This window comes from Lepidochelys kempii, chromosome 24, assembly GCF_965140265.1.
Source record: "Lepidochelys kempii isolate rLepKem1 chromosome 24, rLepKem1.hap2, whole genome shotgun sequence".
Lineage (NCBI taxonomy): Eukaryota > Metazoa > Chordata > Testudines > Cheloniidae > Lepidochelys > Lepidochelys kempii.
This window is the reverse complement of record NC_133279.1, coordinates 18,495,308-18,514,456: the sequence shown is the minus strand read 5'-3', so window position 1 is coordinate 18,514,456 and position 19,149 is coordinate 18,495,308. Positions and strand designations below refer to the sequence as shown.

Here is a 19,149-nt window from a genome sequence, read left to right as displayed (position 1 = left end):
GTGGCCGCAGCTGGCATCGCACCCCCGCAGACGTTTCACCCCCACACTCCTGGGGAGGGGTGTGGGGCGGGGGGGCAGACAGAGCCAGACCCAGAGGGGCAGACGCATGGGCCAACTGGTCCTTTCCCCTGTTTTATTGCTTCTCTTTGAGTTACAGGAGTCCAGACCCCTCAGTTAAACAACTCCCCAGCCCCGCCCCGCCCCACCCCCCAGTGCTGCTGGATCCCCCCAGCCTCTGGTCCCATAAGCGTCACGTCTTTCTGGCTGGTCTCTGGGTCATCGGTCGGGGGTCTCTGTGCGGTACTGACCGGGGGGCCTGGGACGCAGCCCTCCATAGGGGGCCATGGGTCAAGGCCCCAGGGTCAGTACAGGGTCAGCCCCCCCTCGCTGGCCGTGGGTCCTGGGGGTGTCTGCAAGGGAGTCCTGGGGCAGTGACCTAGAATAAGAGAGAGACACACATCAGGGACAGACAGAGGGACAGTGAGGGGGCTCGGTAGGGGAACCGGGGGGCTGGAGCAAGTGGGGGGGCTGCATGGCAGTAGGACAGACTCACCCTGGCTGTACTGTGGGGGGAGCTGAGCTGGAGCCACCCGGACACCTGGGTTCTCTGGTCACCTGGGTCCGTGAGGTTGAAGGTAGAGCTGGGGTTGGAGGAAGGAGAAAGGAGGCCGTGAGCTAGTGGTCAAGGCCTGTCAGTCTGTCTGTCCCTTCGCCATCCGTCTGTCTGCCCCCCGCATCACTCACTGTGTCTCCGGCGCTGTCAACCCCCCCCCCACCTGCCCCCCGTCAGCTGGGCTCCTCAGGCCCCTGGGAGAGGGGAGGGGCAGGGGGCCGCCGGGGTCTGGGACGGGGGGGCAGGGGCCGATGCCGGATCCAGTCACTGGGGTTCTGGCTGGGGTGGCCCAAGGGGGGCAGTGGGAGGTGCTGGAGAGAGAGAGAGAGAGGAGGACACGGTTACACTAGAGGGGATGCAACTTGCACACTCGCTCTTGCACACTCATACACATTCCCTTGCACATTTGCCCACTGTTGCACTGGCTTGCCCATGCCCCTTGTGCGCTCACTCCGGTTGCCCCACAGACAGCGTCGCTCACCTGGGGCGTGGGGTCCGGGTCCCTGGGCTGAAGCAGGTCCAGCCGGGGGGGAACGGGGGGACCAGGCAGCTCAGGGTCCGGGCAGGGGGGGAACGCAGGATGCCCTGCCTGTGGGTGGGAGACAGAGGTGAGGGTCGCTCCAGCTCCTCCCCCACCCCCTATATTCCCCTTCTGTCTCCCTGCCCCTGCCCCACCCCTCCTGTCTCCCTGCCCCCCATCCTCCCACCCCCCATCCCCTGCTGCCCACTGCCCTCCTCCGGCGTCTCCAGCCCCCCACCTTCCTCCTGTCTCTTCATCCCCCCATCCCCTGCCCCTCACTGCCCCCTCACCCCCACAGACCCCCACCTTCCTCCTGTCTCTTCATCCCCCATCCCCTGCCCCTCAGTGCTCCCCTCACCCCCCCAGCGTCCCCAGCCCCCTACCTTCCTCCTGTCTCTTCATCCCCCCATCCCCTGCCCCTCACTGCCCCCTCACCCCCACAGACCCCCACCTTCCTCCTGTCTCATTCCCCCATACCCTGCCCCCGCTACCCCCCTCACCACCACCCTTTGCTCCCCCAGCCCCCCAACCTTCCTCCTGTCTCTTCACCCCCCATCCCCTGCCCCCCAGCCCCCCAACCTTCCTCCTGTCTCTTCACCCCCCATCCCCTCCCCCCCTCGCCCCCCCAGCCCCCACCTTCCTCAGGGCCGCCAGCTCCTGCAGCACCGACTCCACGTCCTCCAGGTCGTCCCCGTCCTCGTCCGGAGCCGCCCCCGCCCCGCGCCCGCCGACGGGGTCGATGCGAATCTCCTCGCGCCCCAGGATCTCCCGGCGGCAGAAGGGGCAGGTCGGGGCCTGGGTTTGCTGGGAGCAGACGGGGGTCAGGGGTCAAAGAGTGGGGTCAGGGGTCAAAGAGTGGGGTCAGGGGCCAGAGGTCAGGCTGACCTTGCCAGTGCTCGTGCAATCACCACACTGCAGGGTCAGGGGTCACAACAAGGTCAGAGGCCAAGGGTCAGACTGACCTGCCAGGCGTTCCAGCCGGGGTCAGGGGTCAGGGGTCAGACTGACCTGCCAGGCGTTCCAGCCGGGGTCAGGGGTCAGACTGACCTGCCAGGCGTTCCAGCCGGGGTCAGGGGTCAGGGGTCAGACTGACCTGCCAGGCGTTCCAGCCGGGGTCAGGGGTCAGACTGACCTGCCAGGCGTTCCAGCTGGGGTCAGGGGTCAGACTGACCTGCCAGGCGTTCCAGCCGGGGTCAGGGGTCAGGGGTCAGACTGACCTGCCAGGCGTTCCAGCCGGGGTCAGGGGTCAGGGGTCAGACTGACCTGCCAGGCGTTCAGGCAGTCCCCGCACAACAGGTGCCCGCATGGCTGGATCCGAACGTCCTTGTCGTTCTCGGCGCAGATTTTACAGAGCTGGAAAGTGGATCCCATCTGGGAGTAGAGCTGGGCTTGGTCCTGGGGGAGACGGAGGGTGACGCTGGGCCTGCCCGGGGGGCGGGGAGGGCGGCAGGACGGGGGCTCAGGGTGGGGGCAGGGCTGGCGTGGAGCAGCCCCGGTACCAACCAGTGAGACCTCGATCCGGTTCTGAGGCGTCGGTTCTGTCAGCTCCGTCAGGTCCGGATTCATGTTCTTCCCGTCTGGATACAGGTAACTGGGGGGCGGAAACTGTCAGAACCAGCCTGGTCCGACCAGAACCCCCCACGGATCCACACCAGGACCCAGCGGGTCGGCATCAACGCTCCCCAAATTAGAGTCTCCAGGGCCGTGCGGGTTTCATTCTGGGTCAGTTCTGGCTCAGACCAGAACCAACCTTGCCCAGAGCCGACTCGAAACAACCTAACTCAGCCTGGCCAGAACTGACCCGCCGAATCCAGACCCATCCTGCCCGACGCAGAAACGACGACCCTGGCCCAAGTTCCAGATCACACCAGACTCCCAGCACGTAACAGGATTCTGCCCCCCAGGCCCCCGTCCCGATCTGCCCAGCAGGGCCCCAGCTGTGCCCCACTCCGTCACACCCTCAGCCGCCCCACTCCCTGCCAGGCCCCCCACTCACAAGCCCTCCTTGTGCCCCTCGATCAGCGCCAGGAAGAGGGGTCTGTCCTGGGGGATGGTCTGAAGGATGCTGCCGTCCCGGCTCACGTAGCCAATGGCCCACTGCCCCAGCCGCGTGCAGCTGAGCCGAAACACATAGCTGGGGGGAAAACGGGGTCAGTGGCAGGGGGTGACCCCAAAGCCTGAGGGGAGCGCAAGGGGATAGAGGCTGCAGGGAGTGGGATGGGGGCTCAGTAGGGGGTGCTCTCCCCTGGCAGTCAGTGCTGGCCCCAATGGGCGCCGGGGGTATGCGTACAGGGAGTGGGGCAGGGGCTCAGCAGGAGGTGCTCCCCACTCCCCCCACCCCCTGCCCATGGGTCCGTACCTGCCTGGCTTGTTAGAATAGGTTTGCAGCCGCGCCCTCACTTCGTCGTAGGTCAGGAAGGCCACGTAGCCCGGGTGTGTCACTGCCAGGTGCGTCCAGTTCTTCAGCAGTGTGGGCCAGGGCTAGAAGGGCACAAGGGTCGCGCTGGACACCAAGGTCTTGCAGCCCCCCCGAAGACCCCCATTGCCTTTCTGTGCCGCCAGGGGCGACTCCCCCACCCCATCTGCCCTGCATCTCTCCACCCACCCCCACCCCGCTGCAGCTCTGCAGCTGCTGAGCCGGAAACCCTCAGGCCTCCCGCCTGCCCGCCCCTGGCAGTGCTCCCCCCACACCGCCCACGGGTCAGCTCAGCTTGAGCGGGGATAGACACGCCACATCCTGCTGGGGTTCAAGGCCAGCGCCTGGGCCCTGCTCGGAGGGGCGGGGGGTAAGAGACTAGAGCGAAGCCGGCTGGAGGGGCATTGTGGGGGATTGGCCACAGCAGCTGCCCAACCCCGCAATCTGGATGGGCCCATGGGGCGGATCGGGGGGGATGGAGGACGGTCTGGGGAAGGGAAGGATGAAGGGAGGGGAGGATGGAGGGAGCAGGTGCGCAGCGGAGGGCTGCCCCTCCTAGCCCTCATCTCCCCAGCTTGGCCCCCCCCATGTCCAGCCCTGCCTCCCCCCAACCGTACCTGGAAGAGGCGGGTGAAGATGTCGAACTCAAAGATGGACACGTGGTCACTGCAGGTCAGGTCCATGGTGGCTCTCAGGGCTGCGGCCATGGGGCCGGGCACCACGGGGTGAACCCGCTGCAGTCCCTCCTGGAACTCGCTCCAAGGCACCAGGCTCCTGTGGGGGCAGGGGGCAGTGAGGGGGGATGGGCCTGTGGGGCTGATGTACGGTTGGAAGTAGCAGGTTGGGAGGCCCTGGGGAAGAAGGGGGGGGTATCAGGGTGGGAGAGGGAAAGGGGATATCTGGGGGGCAAGTCAGGGGGAGGAGGGTAGTGTGGGCAGGGATACCAGAGAGTCCATGTATCAGCAGGGGGCTGGGAGGGGAATAGTGGGGGATAGCTGAGGGATGGAGGTATCAGGGATCTCACTGTGCCCCCCATGTCCCTCCCTGGAAGGCCTCGGTGCGGGGGCTGGGAGGGGTGGCAGGGGGGAGGTATCGGCGGTCTCACTGTGCCCCCCATGTCTCTCCCTGGAAGGCCTAGGTGGGGGACTGGGAGGGGTGGCAGGGGGTAGGCAGGGCAGAGGTATCAGGGATCTCACTGTGCCCCCCATGTCTTTCCCTGGAAGGCCTCGGTGGGGGGCTGGGAGGGGTGGCAGGGGGAGGTATCGGGGTCTCACCGTGCCCCCCATGTCCCTCTCCAGAAAGCCTCGGCGGGCAGCTGGCTGGGCCGGTACTGGTGCCCCTGGTCCTGCCCGCTGGGGATCAGGGCCCGGAGCTCCCCCAGCATGTGGCTGAAGATCAGCGACAGCTTGGTCAGCTTCCTCCTGCGGGAGAGATGAGAGCGGGGGTGAGAATGGGGTCCACTCTCCCCTCCCCACCACAGTCAACAGGACACACTTGGTGGGGGGGCGGCCGGGAAGGGGAGAGGGGCAGTTTCTCTGCAGCATCGAAGAGTCCCAGAGACGCTGCTGGAGCCAGACAACCCCAGACTGGGGGGAAAGACAGACAGACACCTGCCCCACCCCACAGTCGCTGCTCCAGGCTCCCAGAAACAGACACTGGGAAGGAAAGAAGACGGTGTGTATGTGGGAAAGGGGTCGGGAATGCGGGGCACCAGCAGAGCTGGGGTGGGGGGGGCTGCGGGTCGGGAGTGCAGGGCACCAGCAGAGCTGGGGTTGGGGGGGACCCAGGCTGGGGGGGGCTGCGGATCAGGAGTGAGGGGCACGAGCAGAGCTGGGGTGGGGGGGAACCCAGGCTGGGGTGGGGTGGGCTGCGGGTCGGGAGTGAGGGGCACCAACAGAGCTGGGGTGGAGGGGAGCCCAGGTGGGGGGGGGCTGCGGGTCGGGAGTGAGGGGCACGAGCAGAGCTGGGGTGGGGGGGCTGCGGGTTGGGAGTGCGGGGAGCCAGCAGAGCTGGGGTGGGGGGGAACCCAGGCTGGTGGGGGGGGCTGCGGGTTGGGAGTGAGGGGCACCAGCAGAGCTGGGGTATGGGGGTACCCAGGCTGGGGTGGGGGGGCTGCGGATCGGGAGTGAGGGGCACGAGCAGAGCTGGGGTTGGGGGGGAACCCAGGCTGGGATGGGGCGGGCTGCGGGTCGGGAGTGAGGGGCACGAGCAGAGCTGGGGGGGGGAACCCAGGTTGGGGGGGGCTGCGGGTCGGGAGTGCAGGGCACCAGCAGAGCTGGGGTGGGGGGGCTGCGGGTTGGGAGTGCGGGGAGCCAGCAGAGCTGGGGTGGGGGGGAACCCAGGCTGGTGGGGGGGGCTGCGGGTCGGGAGTGAGGGGCACCAGCAGAGCTGGGGTAGGGGGGTACCCAGGTTGGGGGGGGCTGCGGATCAGGAGTGAGGGGCACGAGCAGAGCTGGGGTGGGGGGGCTATGGGTCAGGAGTGCGGGGAGCCAGCAGAGCTGGGGTGGGGGGAACCCAGGCTGGGGTGGGGGGGCTGTGGGTCAGGAGTGCGGGGAGCCAGCAGAGCTGGGGTGGGGGGGCTGCGGGTCAGGAGTGCGGGGAGCCAGCAGAGCTGGGGTGGGGGGGCTGCGGGTCAGGAGTGCGGGGAGCCAGGGTTCCTGGATCTGGGCGTTTTCTGTTGTTGGCTCTGTTTCTGCCCCCCCTGCGATAGGAACGGGTTACTCAGTAACTCGGGGCTGCGCCCTTTCACCAGAGTCCAATAGGTGCGGCCAGCCCTCCCTGTGGACAGGTACCCCTCAATTCTGACCTGGAACCCCCCGGCTATCCCAGCCCTGGGGTCCCTCCCTCAGCTCTGCCGGTGCCCCTCACTCCCGACCTGCAGACCCCTGCTAGCCCAGCCCTGGGCTTCCCCACTTCTCCCTGCCTCCTTGCCCCACGGTGCCCCCTTGGGGCCAGTACCTGGAGGCCGACCCCTCCTGGAAAATTCCCTCCGGCTCTCCCTTGAAGAGCTTGGTGGCCTGCTTGACCTTGCGCTGCAGGTTGTTGATGTAGACGGGGAAGTAGCCGGCCTCCCAGAGGCAGCTTAGGCTGGCCCCAGGCTGGCCCCGGATCAGCAGCAGGTGCTGGCGTGTCTGGGGCAGGAGCTGGGGCAGGCAGGGGGGGCTGTTCCTCAGCCCCAGCCCCGGCTGCTCCACCAGCCGCTGGAGCTTCTCCAGCCCCTGCACGGTCTTGTCCAGCGAGCGCCGAGCGGCTGTGCCCAGGGCGAAGGGGCTCCGACGGGCACCTGGTCCCCCTGCAGCAGCCATGACGGCTGGCGAAGGCCGGAGGGGAGAGTTTGTGCTTCCTGCACCCAGGGTTGGGCAGGGCGGGTCCGACCGTGGGGGAGGGAAGGAGGGAACGAAGAAACGAACAAGACAGAGCGAGAGAGAGAGAAAAACGTAGAGGAAGCGACACAAACAAGCAGCTTCACAAGAGGGCCACAGGCAAAGCCTTGAGCCCCCCCCGCCCCCACATCCGGACAGGTCACTCCCCTCCCCCCCGCTGAGGAGAGGGGAGGGAGTGTGGGGGCGTTTTTACACACTGCGCACCTGTCAGAGCAAGTGCGAACCTGCAGCTCTGGGGTCTTTGGATCCAGGAGTGAGGGGCACCGGCAGAGCTGGGGTGGGGAGGGGAGGGAACCCAGTGCTGGGCTAGCGGGGGCTTTGAGTCAGGAGTGAGGGGCACCGGCAGAGCTGGGGGAGAGAGGGGGGAGGGAACCCAGGCCTGGGCTAGCGGGGGCTGCAGGTTGGAAGCGGGGGGGGGGAGCACTGGGCGGCCAGGGGGCTGTGGGTCAGGAGTGAGGGTCACCGGCAGAGCTGAGGGGGGGAGCCCAGGGCTGGGCTAACAGGGGGCTGCGGGTCGGGAGTGAGGGGCACCGGGCGGCCAGGGGGCTGCAGGTCGGGAGTGAGGGGCACCGGCAGAGCTGAGGGGGGAGCCCAGGGCTGGGCTAACAGGGGGCTGCGGGTCGGGAGTGAGGGGCACCGGCAGAGCTGAGGGGGGGAGCCCAGGACTCGGTGGCCAGGGGGCTGCAGGTCGGGAGCGAGGGGCACTGGGCGGCCAGGGGGCTGCAGGTCGGGAGTGAGGGGCACCGGCAGAGCTGTGGGGGGGAGCCCAGGGCTGGGCTAACAGGGGGCTGCGGGTCAGGAGTGAGGGGCACTGGGCGGCCAGGGGGCTGCAGGTCGGGAGTGAGGGGCACCAGCAGAGCTGGGGGGGGGAGCCCAGGGCTGGGCTAACAGGGGGCTGCGGGTCGGGAGTGAGGGGCACCGGGCGGCCAGGGGGCTGCGGGTCGGGAGTGAGGGGCACCGGCTGTCAGTTCTGTCGCACCCTCTGCAGCTCTCTGGGTGATTCCTGGCCGGGGAGGGGGGATCGGGAGCAGCCGGGAACCCGCCCCGGGCCTGAACCTACCTGTAAATCCAGGTGCCGCTGACTCACCTGTGGCCTCACCTGCCCCTGCCCAGGGGCGCGGCTGGAACCCGCAATTCCACCTTCGGCCACCAGGTGGCGCCGCTGCCTGGATGATCCTCCAGGGAACAATTGTAACAGCCCCAGAGGCCCATCCGGCCCCATAGCGCCCCCCATCAGCCCCACCCCGCCCCATAACGCCCCCCCCACCAGCCCCACAGGCCCATAGCGCCCCCCACCAGCCCCACAGCCCCATCCAGCCCCATAGCATCCCATCACCAGCCCCACAGCCCCATAGCGCCCCCCACCAGCCCCAGAGGCCCATCCCGCCCCATAGCGCCCCCCACCAGCCCCATAGCACCCCCCACCAGCCCCACAGGCCCATCCAGCCCCACAGCGCCCCCCACCAGCCCCACAGGCCCATCCGGCCCCATAGCACCCCCCATCAGCCCCCCAGCCCCATAGCGCCCCCCACCAGCCCCACAGGCCCATCCAGCCCCATAGCGTCCCCCACCAGCCCCATAGCACCCCCCACCAGCCCCACAGGCCCATAGCGCCCCCCACCAGCCCCCCAGGCCCATCCGGCCCCGTAGCACCCCCCATCAGCCCCCCAGCCCCATAGCGCCCCCCACCAGCCCCACAGCCCCATCCCGCCCCATAGCGCCCCCCACCAGCCCCACAGGCCCATCCAGCCCCACAGCGCCCCCCACCAGCCCCATAGCACCCCCCACCAGCCCCACAGGCCCATAGCGCCCCCCACCAGCCCCCCAGGCCCATCCGGCCCCGTAGCACCCCCCATCAGCCCCCCAGCCCCATAGCGCCCCCCACCAGCCCCACAGCCCCATCCAGCCCCATAGCGTCCCATCGTCAGCCCACAGGCCCATCCAGCCCCATAGCACCCTCCCATGAACCCCACAGGCCCATAGCACCCCTCCATCAGCCCCACAGGCCCATCCAACCCTATAGCGCCCCCCCATCCCTCCCACTTGTGTCTCTCTCTCACCCCCCGTCCCGTTTTCTCCCCCAGCCAGGTCAGCATCCCCCCCCAGCCCTACCCTTTGTGCCTCTCTCTCACCCCCCCCCCCCCGTCCTGTTCTCTCCCCTTAGGTCTCACTCCTCTGCATGTGTCTTTGGCTGTCTCCAGCCTCATAGCCCCATGGGCCCCTCCAGCCTCACAGCCCACACACCCCCATCAGCCCCACGGGCCCATCAAGCCGCATAGTGCCCCCAAGTCTCTTTCAGTCTCAGCATAAAAAGTACAAAAAATATTTTATTAGCGGCTTAGAAAAGACCCCCCATAAGTTACCCCCATAACGCCCCCCCAAAAGGAGATTCAAGTATCAGTGACTGGCAGCAACTCTGAGGTGGGGTGAGCAGGTTCCCACTGCCCACCTGCTTCTGCATCCAGGAGAGCACCGAGGGGGCAGCCTGGGAGCAGAAGGGTTAATGCTAGTGAATGGGGGGGGGTGAGGGCTTGGCCTGGCTCCCAGCAGCCTTTGGGGGGGTGGGGCATAGAGGGCCCCTGCAAGTCCAGTCTCAGTGCAGCCAATTCCCGCCCCCAGTGCCCCCCCCCCAGGCTTGTTCCGCCAACTCCACCCTGGGCTTTCGCAGCGACCTCCCCAGGGGCTGCCTGAGTTGTGGGGCAGGGGTCCTGGCAGGGCTCCCAGGGGAGGGGAAGGCAGAGAGAGGACACACTGCCCCCCAGCACCCCAGGCATGGGAAGGCGAATGCAAGGGGGACTGTCAGACAGCCCTCTCTTCAGGGCTTCACCCAGGCTGGGACGTGGGCCCCATAGGAGCATATGGGTTCCCCTCCATGGAGTCTCCCGGACTCCTGGGTCCTGTAGGGGAGTAGGCAGCTGTCACTGGCAGCGAGGGTCCCACTAGGAGGCCCGGATGCCTGGGTCCCTCAGGAACAGACGGGGTCCGTGCACGGAGACGCAGGGTTCTCTCGGAGATGGTGACCCCAACGCTACATCCCCAGGGCTAGAGGCCCCTGGGGTCCCTGGGTTGGGAGGGGCAGCAGCCCCCAGGACTCCACTGTCAGCTGCCCCCACTGTCCCTGCTGCGGGGCCACTGCCCCTCGGCTGCACCGGCCGGGGGGCTCCCTGCCCCACGTGGAGTCCGTGATTGGTCCAGCCCGGCACCTCTCGGGTGAATCCGATTGGCTGGCAGCCCCTGGGCAAGCGGGACAATGGGCGGGTGAAAGGCGCCCGGCAGCAGCGAGAGGTGATTGGTTGAGGTGTCCTGGCCGGGAGACGCAATTGGGTAGATGGCACCATGGAGGGCAGGCTCCAGCAGGCTTTCGGCCAATCGCAGAAAGGGCTGGGGGGCAGTGGCAGAGCGGGTGGGCGGGGTCATATTTCCCTCCAGCTTCACCCCATGGAGAGGGCCAGTGGTTGATGCCCCATTGGCTGGCTCAGCAGTTTCTGGTCTCTGATTGGTTGGGGCAGTTCTGCAGGCTCCTGGGGTGTGGGGAGGGCTCAGGGCAGAAGGCGGGGAGCCAGGGGAGGCGCTGGGCAGACCTGGGGGGAGAGAAAGGGGATATCAGGGAGCAGCCCCAGAACCCCCCCCAAAGGGGAACCTGGGATCTACCCCCCCAAGGATCCCAACCCCCCCCCCCGAACCTCTGGACCCTCCCACTGCCCCCTGGGAAACTCTCTGCCCTCCCCAAGGAGCCTGCAGCTGCAAGGGGGTTGGTGCATCTCCCCATGGGGCTGGTACCAGGGGTCATGGGCAAGTGGACCAGAGCATGACCTTCAGACAGGGCACTCCCCCAGGGGGCTCCGGGAGCTCTGGGGGGTGGGCACATGGGCTAGGGGGTCCAGTGGGGTGTTACTGCTGGGAGTCAGGTGGGCGCCAGGGGCACTGGGGGGCAGCACTCACCGTTGGGGGTCAGGCGGGCGCCCGGGGAGCTGGCTGAACTGGGTGTCGGGGAGGCCCCATCCCGGGTGCCATCGGGGGCTGGGGGAGGCCGGGAGGCCTTTCCCCTCAGGATGTCGATCACCTGGGAATGAGGGATGGAGGGTGTTACACTGTCCTGCTGGGAGCCCCCCCAGACCCACCCCAGATCCCCTAACCCCCCCATCCCCACATGCCAGCAGTGGCCCCTCCCCCATCCCTGCTTCCTCATTCCCATGGTCCCCACTCTCCCTCCAAGCCTCTATACCCCCCGCCTCTCCTTCCCCATAACCCCCCAGGGGCGTTTGTGCAGCCTCCCTCACGTATCCTCCTGCCAACCTTCCCCAGCCCCCTGCTGCCCCCAAGCTCCCCCCACTCACCCGCCGGTTCTTGGCCACCATGAGCGCCGTGTCATTGTGATAGTTCTTGATCCCGCAGTCGGCCCCGTTCCGCACCAGCAGCCGCAGGGCATCCAGCAGCCCCCGCCCACTGGCCACGTGCAGCGCCGTGCACCCCGCGTACGACTGTGCGTTCACACTTGCCCCATTCTGCCAGGGCAGGGAAGAGAAGAGACGGGGGGTGAGATGGGACAGACAACGGCCCCCTGCCCAGAGCGTCCTGTCCAGGGGAGGGCAGGGCACCGGGGGAGGAGGCTGGGAGGGAGCAGGGTTTGGGGGGGCAGTGACAGGAACCTGGCAGGGGCAAGGGGACATTTGGGGGAGCTGAAGGGAGGGAGAGGGAGCAGGTGGGGTGGGAGGGGGCCGGGCCCTCACTTGTATCAAGAGCTCCACCATGTCCAGGCTGTTGTTCTCCACCGCATGGAGCAAGGGGGAGCGGCCGCTCTTGATGTCCTGTGTGGGGTGCACAGCAGGGTCAGACCCCTCGGGTACAGACAGGCCCCCCCGCCACACATACACACAACCCCCTGCATCTGGAAATTCCCCCTCAGTCTGCACAGTTCTCTCCCAGCTCTGCATCCCCTTCCCCCCGCTGTACCCAGCTCCGCTTGTGTGTGTGTGGGGGGGGGCAGTTGGAGGGCATGGGCTGCCCCATACCCAGCCCCCCATGTGTGTGGGGGGGAGGGTTAGAGGGGATGGGCTCCCCCGTAACCAGCCCCCCCGTGCGCCATGTCTGTGTGGGGGTAGGCACCCCCCATACTCACCACAGCGTCGATGTCCGCCCCATGCTCCAGAAGCAGCAGAACGGTGTCCCGGTTCGAGGTGGCCACAGACACATGCAGGGGGGTGAGACCTGGGGGGAGAGAACGGGACGGGGGGGGTGAGAGAGAGGCACAAGGGGGAGGGACGGGGGGCTGGCCTGGCTGGGGGAGAGAACGGGATGTGGGGGGTGAGAGAGGCACAAGGGGGAGGGACGGGGGGCTGGCCTGGTTGGGGGAGAGAACGGGACGGGGGTGGTGAGAGAGCACAAGGGGGAGGGACAGGCGGGTGCTGACCTGGCTGCGGGGGAACCTTTGGGCTTTTCCAGAGATCCTGGTTCCAGTTCTCAGCTGTTTGGAAAAATTCTCAAAACCACAAGCTCCCTAGCGCACCCCCTCCCGACCCCAGTCTGTCCCCCCACCCCTCCTGCCCTGCTCACCCTCGTAGTTTCGGGCCTCCAGCTCCGGCCGGTCGCTGCCCCACTCCAGCAGCTCACGCAGGCACCGGGGGCTGCCGTGCTCGCAGGCCAGGTGCACCGACGTCTGGCCGTGCCGGTCCAGTGCCATCGGGGAAGCCCCGTGCGAGAGCAGCAGCTTCACTAGGGACGGCTGGGTGGTGATCACTGCCAGGTGCAAGGGGGTCTGAGGGGGGAGAGGCACAAGGCACTGCTGCAGGGAAGCTCGCAATGCCTGGCAGGGGGTCCCAGCTGGGGCACACACAAGGAAGCTCGCAGCACCAGGGGGTTCCCAGCTGGGGGCACAGGCAGGGCATTGCCACAGCAAAGCTCGCAGCACCGAGACACGCCAGTTGTGAGCGGCTGGTGCACACCCTGTAACCAGAGGAAGCTGCCCGGTCTCGACGGTGCTAACCGCAGCCCCCAGCACCAGCCGCGTTGACGCAGACGCTTCTGAGAAGGGGCTGGAGCTGGTTCAGGTGCTGGTTTACGGGAAATGGGGCGCACAACACGGGACTGGGGGAGGCTGCCCCCAGCTTAGAGACTCCCCCAGGACCCAAGCAGAGCTGGGAGGAGCCAAGGGCTGGGGGAGCTGGGGGCAGTGGGTTGGGAGTGAGGGGCACCTGTCCATAGGGTGGGGCTGGTGGCTCCTTCTGGGGAACCGGGGAAGGTGGGGGGGGCTGAGTGTGTAAGAGTGTGCACAGGTGCCATGGTGCGTGAGTGAGCGAGCACGTCCCAGCAAGTCATGAGAGCAGGCATGTGCACCGCAGCGAGTGTGTGTGAGTGTGACCGGCGCATGGGGCCATCGCAGTGGGAGTGTGCAATGCCCGTGGAAGTCTGAACACGCTTGTTGCGGGGAGCGAGGGTGTCTGAGCATGGGTCACAGCATGTGTGTCCCACCAGTGCACGGTGAGTGTGGCATGCAGCGTGCCCTGGTGCATGAGTGTGCCGGGCTCTGGGAATACGGGTGCTGCAGGGAGTGAGTGTCCAAGTGTGTGTCTCAGCAGTGCACAGTGAGTGTGCAATGCAGCGTGCCCCAGGGCTCTGGGGATGCGGGTGCTGCAGGGAGCCAGAGGGAGAGGGGCGAGCCCTGCCGGGTTTGCCCGCGTCCCGCTTGGCATCCCATCAGCGCTCCAGGTTCCAGGGGTGCATGTTTGTCCGTCCGTCTGTCTGCGTCCCCTCCCCCGTGACTCAGGCTCTGACCCTGGGGCGTCGCCCAGGCAACCGGGGAGGAAGTTGTCGGGGAAAGTCCCGTCTGGGCGGGGCTGGGCACGTGGGTTCTGGGAACGTCCTGCCCGGGTTCCCCCCCCCGCCGCCCCCGTCAGCCTGGCGCCACCTGATAGGGGCAGGTTGGCATCGCACCCCTCCCCCGATAGCCAGCTGCCAGGGACCAGTCTGGCATCACAGCCCAGCCCCCCCATCCTGCCCTGGGACCCCCAGGCCCCCCGGACTGACCTGCCGCAGGTGGTTGTAGATGTCCAGGTCCCGCTGACCCTGTAGGAAGAGGCTGACCAGCCTCTGGGCCACGGGCAGGTTCCCCTGGGCCACAGCGATGTGCAGAGCCCTGTGGGCAGGGGGAGGAGAGACCATCACTGGGGTGGGGGTAGAACCTCTGCAGGGTCCCCCTGCTCCACAGAAAGTTCCTCTCCCCTCCCCCAGCCACAGAAATTCCCCAGGTAGGTTCTGGCTAGAACAGCAGTTGCAACAGTGTCACTGGAATCCCCAGCCTCATCCCAGCTCGGTGCTCACTACTGTGGGCAGGGCCCCCTTTAAACCCCAAGAGAGCTCCTCTTCACCAAAAGCTCCCTAGCAACCCCTGGGCAGATGCCAGCTAGAACAGTGGTGCAACAATGTCATTGGAGTCCCCAGCCCCACCCCGTGGCGCCACAACTCCCCTGCAGACAAGCTGGCCCCTTCAAATCTAGTAGCGACCCTGGTGCTGCTTACAACAAGCGTTGCAATGTTAGCGAGGTCCCCCTCCTTCCCCGCATTGTCCTCACTGGGTCTGAGGCCCCCCCATCTTCCACCCCACCCTCCCCACTGCCCCTTGGCTCCCTCAGCCCATCTCCTTGGGTACACCCCACAAGGCCCAGAATTTGGCCACACCGCTCTCCCCCTTCCTCCCAGGTCCTGCCCCCGAGAGCCCTGTCACCCCAGCTCACCCCTCCCTCTGCTCCCTGCTCTGGGGTCCCCACTCCCCTGCCCCCCCCCAAGGTCACAGGTGATTTCAGAGAATCGCTCCAGCATTGAATTACGATAAAAGGAAACCTCTTATCAGCGGGACCCGGTGGGGGGGGGGGGTGTCCTCGACTCCGGGCTTCCAGTAAGAGCTCCCAGCCGTCCGCTGACCTCCACTTCCTGTCTCAAACAGGCCGCTTTCGATATCCACTGGCAGCTCAGGCTTGGGAGGCTGCACCGCTGCGAGCTTCCCCCCATAACAGTGCCCTGTCACTGCCCAGCCGGGAACCCAGCGCTGCGAGCTTCCCCCATGACAGTGCCCTGTCACTGCCCAACCGGGAACCCAGAGCTGCGAGCTTCCCCCCATGACAGTGCCCTGTCACTGCCCAACCGGGAACCCAGAGCTGCGAGCTTCCCCCCATGACAGTGCCCTGTCACTGCCCAACCGGGAACCCAGAGCTGCAAGCTTCCCCCCATGACAGTGCCCTGTCACTGCCCAGCTGGGAACCCAGAGCTGCGAGCTTCCCCCCATGACAGTGCCCTGTCACTGACCAACAGGGAACCCAGAGCTGCGAGCTTCCCCCCATGACAGTGCCCTGTCACTGACCAATCGGGAACCCAGTGCTGCGAGCTTCCCCCCATGTCAGTGTCCTGTCACTGCCCAGCTGGGAACCCAGTGCTGCGAGCTTTCCCCCATGACAGTGCCCTGTCACTGCCCAGCCGGGAACCCAGTGCTGCGAGCTTTCCCCCATGACAGTGCCCTGTCACTGCCCAGCCGGGAACCCAGTGCTGTGAGCTTCCCCCCATGTCAGTGTCCTGTCACTGTCCAGCTGGGAACCCAGTGCTGTGAGCTTCCCTCCATGACAGTGCCCTGTCACTGCCCAACAGGGAACCCAGTGCTGTGAGCTTCCCCTGCAAGAGTGCCCTGTCACTGCCCAACAGGGAAACCAGTGCTGCAAGCTTCCCCCCATAACACTGCCCTGTCACTGCCCAGCCGGGCACCCAGCGCTGTGAGCTTCCCCCCATGACAGTGCCCTGTCACAGCCCAACAGGGAACCCAGCGCTGCGAGCTTCCCCCCATGACAGTGCCCTGTCACTGCCCAGCTGGGAACCCAGCGCTGCGAGCTTCCCCCCCCATGACAGTGCCCTGTCACTGCCCAGCTGGGAACCCAGCGCTGCGAGCTTCCCCCCATGACAGTGCCCTGTCACTGCCCAGCTGGGAACCCAGTGCTGCAAGCTTCCCCACAGCAGTGCCAGCCAGGCGCAGGGAGGGGCCGTGTAGGGTGGAGGAAGAGGAAGCCGGGGAGGAAATCTATCCCCCTCCCCTTCCAGTAAGAAGTTTGAGCCACGGGACCATTACGCAGGAAGAAAACGTAGGCAGGGGGTGGGACGGGGGGGGGGGCGCTACACAGATGGGCCGGGGATTCCCCTTCCCAGCCGGGCTGTCTCGCTCTGTCTGGGCTCGCAGATGGGCCACTTGCCGCCATGTCCGTGCTTGGGGCCCAGGGCTATTAAACCCCCCACCCATTTCACCCCGCCCCCCCACTCACTTACGTGTCTCCATCCTCGTCCTGCTTGATCGCCGTGGCAATGTCAGCAGCCAGCTGGGTCTGCAGGGGGCAGAGAAGGGGGTAGGGAGTGGCGGGGCGCCCCAGCAGGGGGGCCGGCAGCAGGGGGTGGGGGGCCACGGGGTGGAAGAAGGGGGCCCGCTCCGGGACCAGGAAGGGTCCGGTCAGACCTGGTGGGGGGAGAAGAATGGGGATGCGTGAGCGAAATAAGGGATCCCCCTTATACATCGCAAGGGACGCAGAAGTCCAGGGCCAGCACTTCCTGGGGTCCCCCAATAACTCGTCCCTAGGGACCCAGGAATCCGGGCCCAGCACTTCTTGGGGTCTCCCACATAACCACTCCCGCAAGGGACCCAGGAGTCTGGGGCCAGTGCAACGTGCGAGCAACTCTTAAGCAATCGCTTTACTGAAATCCTCACCCGGCCCCTGAGGCCAAGGGCACAGACTCTCCTTCGCCGTCCCCACTCCCATTTCCCGGGACCCCGGCCGTCCGGGCGGGGGAGGATCTCCAGCCCGTGGCACCTCTCCTGGCCACCCACCAGCATCTGGGGAGGCCCTGGGTGTCTGCGGGGAAAGGAAGGAACCGGGGGTCCCCCGCGGGGGCGATGGGGAGCAGGGGGTCACCCACCTATGAGATAGGGAGCTGGCAGGCGGGTGTAGTCCACAGCCACGTAGGGAGGGCAGTAGCCGTTGCAGAAGGGGGAGCGCTGCGCCCCGGAGACGCCCTCCTGCCCCCCATCGCTCTCCGTCTTGGGCACCTTCCCGGCTGGGGGCCCCGGCCGCTCCCAGCCCGGCTCCTGCACTGCGTAGCGGCGTTTGCGTAGGGGCAGCGAGGTCTCCGCTTTCCTGCCTCCCTCGTCGGGGGGCCCCGGGATCGGCGCCCCGGGGTGCGGGGGAGGAGTCCTTGGGCCCCCCGCCGCGCCGTGCCAGGGTGAAGGGAATGCCCCGCTGCCCTGAGGAGCCCGCTGCCCCCCGGGGTCTTTGGGACGGGGAACCCCTCTCCCTTGGCACCCGGGGGTGTCCCCCTTCCGCCACGTCCTCAGGTCCACGGGCATCTCCTCCGCCATTCCTCAGGCTCCGGGGTCCTTTGCCCCCCGAGTGGGGGAGGGGCGCTAACCAAACCCGACTCGGTCTCCTGGATTCTTTGCCCCCCCCAGGGGGAAGGGGTCACCAAACAAACCCCTCTCGGTCTCCTGGGTCCTTTGCCCCCGGGGTGGGGGTGCAGGGGGGTTACCAGGCAAACCCCGCTCGGTCTCCTAGGTCCTTTGCCCCCAGGGTGGGGGAGGGGTCACCAGCCAAACCCGGCTCGGTCTCCCGGGTCCTTTGCCCCCCGAGTGGGGGAGGGGTCACCAGCCAAACCCGGCTCTGCCCTTTTGCAATCTCATTTCCTCCGCAGGTGCCCCCTGCAGCCCGGGGCACCTCCAGGGAGCGGGCGCGCAGGGAGGGGGCGGCCTGGCTGCCCCGTGGGTGCCCACAGCCCCCGACTGAAGCCAGGGCGGCTGCAGCAGGCAGCCGGGTAGAGGAAGGGCCACCGGGACTTCCCCGGCCGCTCAGCTGAACGCTAGGGACTTTCAGAGCCGCCTCTTACCCCAGGCTTGGGGTGGAGAATTATGGCCCCCGCCCCGCGCCCGCCCCCAGGAGCGGCAGCAGGGGAGCCCCGGTGCGCCCTGGGCGCACACTTGGCACAGCGCCCTGGGCGCACCGCCCGCTTTCCCGGACTCTCCCCTCCCCACCGGAAACGCCCAGGAAAGGGGGGGGGGAGCGGCAGGGAACGCCCCGGGCTCGGCGGAGGAGGGAGGGGCGGGGAGTGGGGCGGTCCCAGGGCGGGGCGACCGGTTAACCCCTTCCACCCTCGCCCCTGGTACGGAGAGATGTGGGCTGTCAGTGAAGGGGACTGCGGGGCGCACCAGGCCGCCCCATGCCCCTCCGGAGCTCTCAGTGCAGGGCTCCCTGGCACCTCTGCAGAGCGCGGCCCTCCGGCCCCGGCCCCGGCCCCTCCAACCCCTAGGCGCATGGGAGGGCAGAGCTCAGCGTGGTCGGGGCCGGGGGTCCGGCTTAGGGCAGCAGGGAGCGGGAGCCGGAGCCAGAGCCCGCGCCAGGCGTAAGCAGACGAAACAATGGATAAGGGCCCAGCTGCTCAAAGGGGCCCCACTGATTAGTTTGTGGGGCCCCCAATGGACCAGCCCCAGCAATGCCGGGAGCCAGGGGGTCTCACGGCTCCCTGGGAAGCTGTGGGGAGGAGTCTCCCCCTGGGGCCATGGCAAGGGGGCAGGGAGGCGGCAGGGCCGGGAACACGCGCTCCCAGGGTAGATGCCGGGGCAGGGGCAGGTCTGAGTCAGCCCCGGGTGAATCCAGAGTCACTGTGTGGACCCCCAGGGAGCTGTGGGTGGATGCGTCTCAGTCCGCTCTCCCCCCACCTTCTCCCAACACACTTCTCCTTCCATCCCTCCCCCATCTCCGCTCAACCCCCTCCACCTCCCCACACACCCCTCCGTCCCTCCCTCCTTCCATCCCTCTGTCTGTCCATCCCTCCCCCATCTCCTCTCAAACCCCTTCACCTCCCCACACACCCCTCCGTCCCTCCCTCCTTCCATCCCTCTGTCTGTCCATCCCTCCCCCATCTCCGCTCAACCCCCTCCACCTCCCCACACTCTTCCAGCCCCCTCTATGTATCCATCCCTCTCTGCCCCCCCCTCACCCCTCTCTCCCCCACAGCGCCTGAGAAATGTGAGGGACCGTGTCCTTGGTCCAGCCAGGCTCCCAGCACCACCCACTGTGACCCCAAATACAGCTGGGGAACCCGAGGGAGTGACTCCACTACGAGTCACAGCAAGTCACCAGCGCAGTTGAGAATGGAACCCAGGAGTCCTGGCTCCCCACCCCTCCCCCCAGGTGCTCAGTCA

The 19,149-nt window shown here is 67.5% G+C and overlaps 2 protein-coding genes across 6 annotated transcripts; both read right to left on the bottom strand.

The window, feature by feature from the left end:
• Positions 1–213: 213 nt before the first annotated feature.
• On the bottom strand, positions 214–7,194 carry CBLC (Cbl proto-oncogene C). 4 transcript variants are annotated; one of them, XM_073322528.1, is made up of 11 exons: positions 6,508–7,194; positions 4,824–4,970; positions 4,167–4,323; positions 3,493–3,614; positions 3,130–3,267; positions 2,637–2,724; positions 2,397–2,528; positions 1,770–1,937; positions 1,095–1,202; positions 745–924; positions 553–641 (listed from the first exon to the last, which is right to left on the bottom strand). In XM_073322528.1, exons 1-10 carry the CDS (start codon positions 6,852–6,854, stop codon positions 787–789), a joined length of 1,545 nt encoding a protein of 514 aa, XP_073178629.1. In that variant the 5' UTR covers positions 6,855–7,194; the 3' UTR covers positions 553–641; positions 745–786. The 4 variants fall into 4 exon arrangements, 3 of the variants coding, with proteins under 3 accessions (XP_073178629.1, XP_073178628.1, XP_073178630.1); XR_012156067.1 differs by lacking the exon at positions 745–924 and adding an exon at positions 214–436 and having other exon boundaries at positions 554–641; positions 2,397–2,724; XM_073322527.1 differs by having other exon boundaries at positions 2,397–2,724.
• A 2,076-nt stretch (positions 7,195–9,270) lies between these two features.
• Positions 9,271–17,962, bottom strand: BCL3 (BCL3 transcription coactivator). 2 transcript variants are annotated; one of them, XM_073322601.1, is made up of 9 exons: positions 16,875–17,962; positions 16,233–16,416; positions 13,956–14,064; positions 12,486–12,687; positions 12,052–12,140; positions 11,663–11,740; positions 11,270–11,437; positions 10,875–10,995; positions 9,271–10,513 (listed from the first exon to the last, which is right to left on the bottom strand). In XM_073322601.1, exons 1-9 carry the CDS (start codon positions 17,311–17,313, stop codon positions 10,032–10,034), a joined length of 1,872 nt encoding a protein of 623 aa, XP_073178702.1. In that variant the 5' UTR covers positions 17,314–17,962; the 3' UTR covers positions 9,271–10,031. The 2 variants fall into 2 exon arrangements, with proteins under 2 accessions (XP_073178702.1, XP_073178703.1); XM_073322602.1 differs by lacking the exon at positions 11,663–11,740.
• Between the last annotated feature and the right edge of the window lie 1,187 nt (positions 17,963–19,149).

Bases quoted from the DNA above. Each gene is read 5' to 3' on its own strand.
- CBLC (XM_073322527.1), bottom strand. From the start codon at position 6,854: ATGGCTGCTGCAGGGGGACCAGGTGCCCGTCGGAGCCCCTTCGCCCTG. The intron at 3,268-3,492 runs GTACGGACCCAT...TTTTCCCCCCAG, and splicing joins TATTCTAACAAGCCAGGCAG to CTATGTGTTTCGGCTCAGCT. The intron at 1,203-1,769 runs GTGGGGGCTGGG...TCCCACCCACAG, and splicing joins AGCTGGCGGCCCTGAGGAAG to GCAGGGCATCCTGCGTTCCC.
- BCL3 (XM_073322601.1), bottom strand. From the start codon at position 17,313: ATGGCGGAGGAGATGCCCGTGGACCTGAGGACGTGGCGGAAGGGGGAC. The intron at 14,065-16,232 runs GTAAGTGAGTGG...CCCTGCCCACAG, and splicing joins CAGGACGAGGATGGAGACAC to GGCTCTGCACATCGCTGTGG. The intron at 12,141-12,485 runs GTGAGCAGGGCA...CTCTCCCCCCAG, and splicing joins GGAGGCCCGAAACTACGAGG to GTCTCACCCCCCTGCATGTG.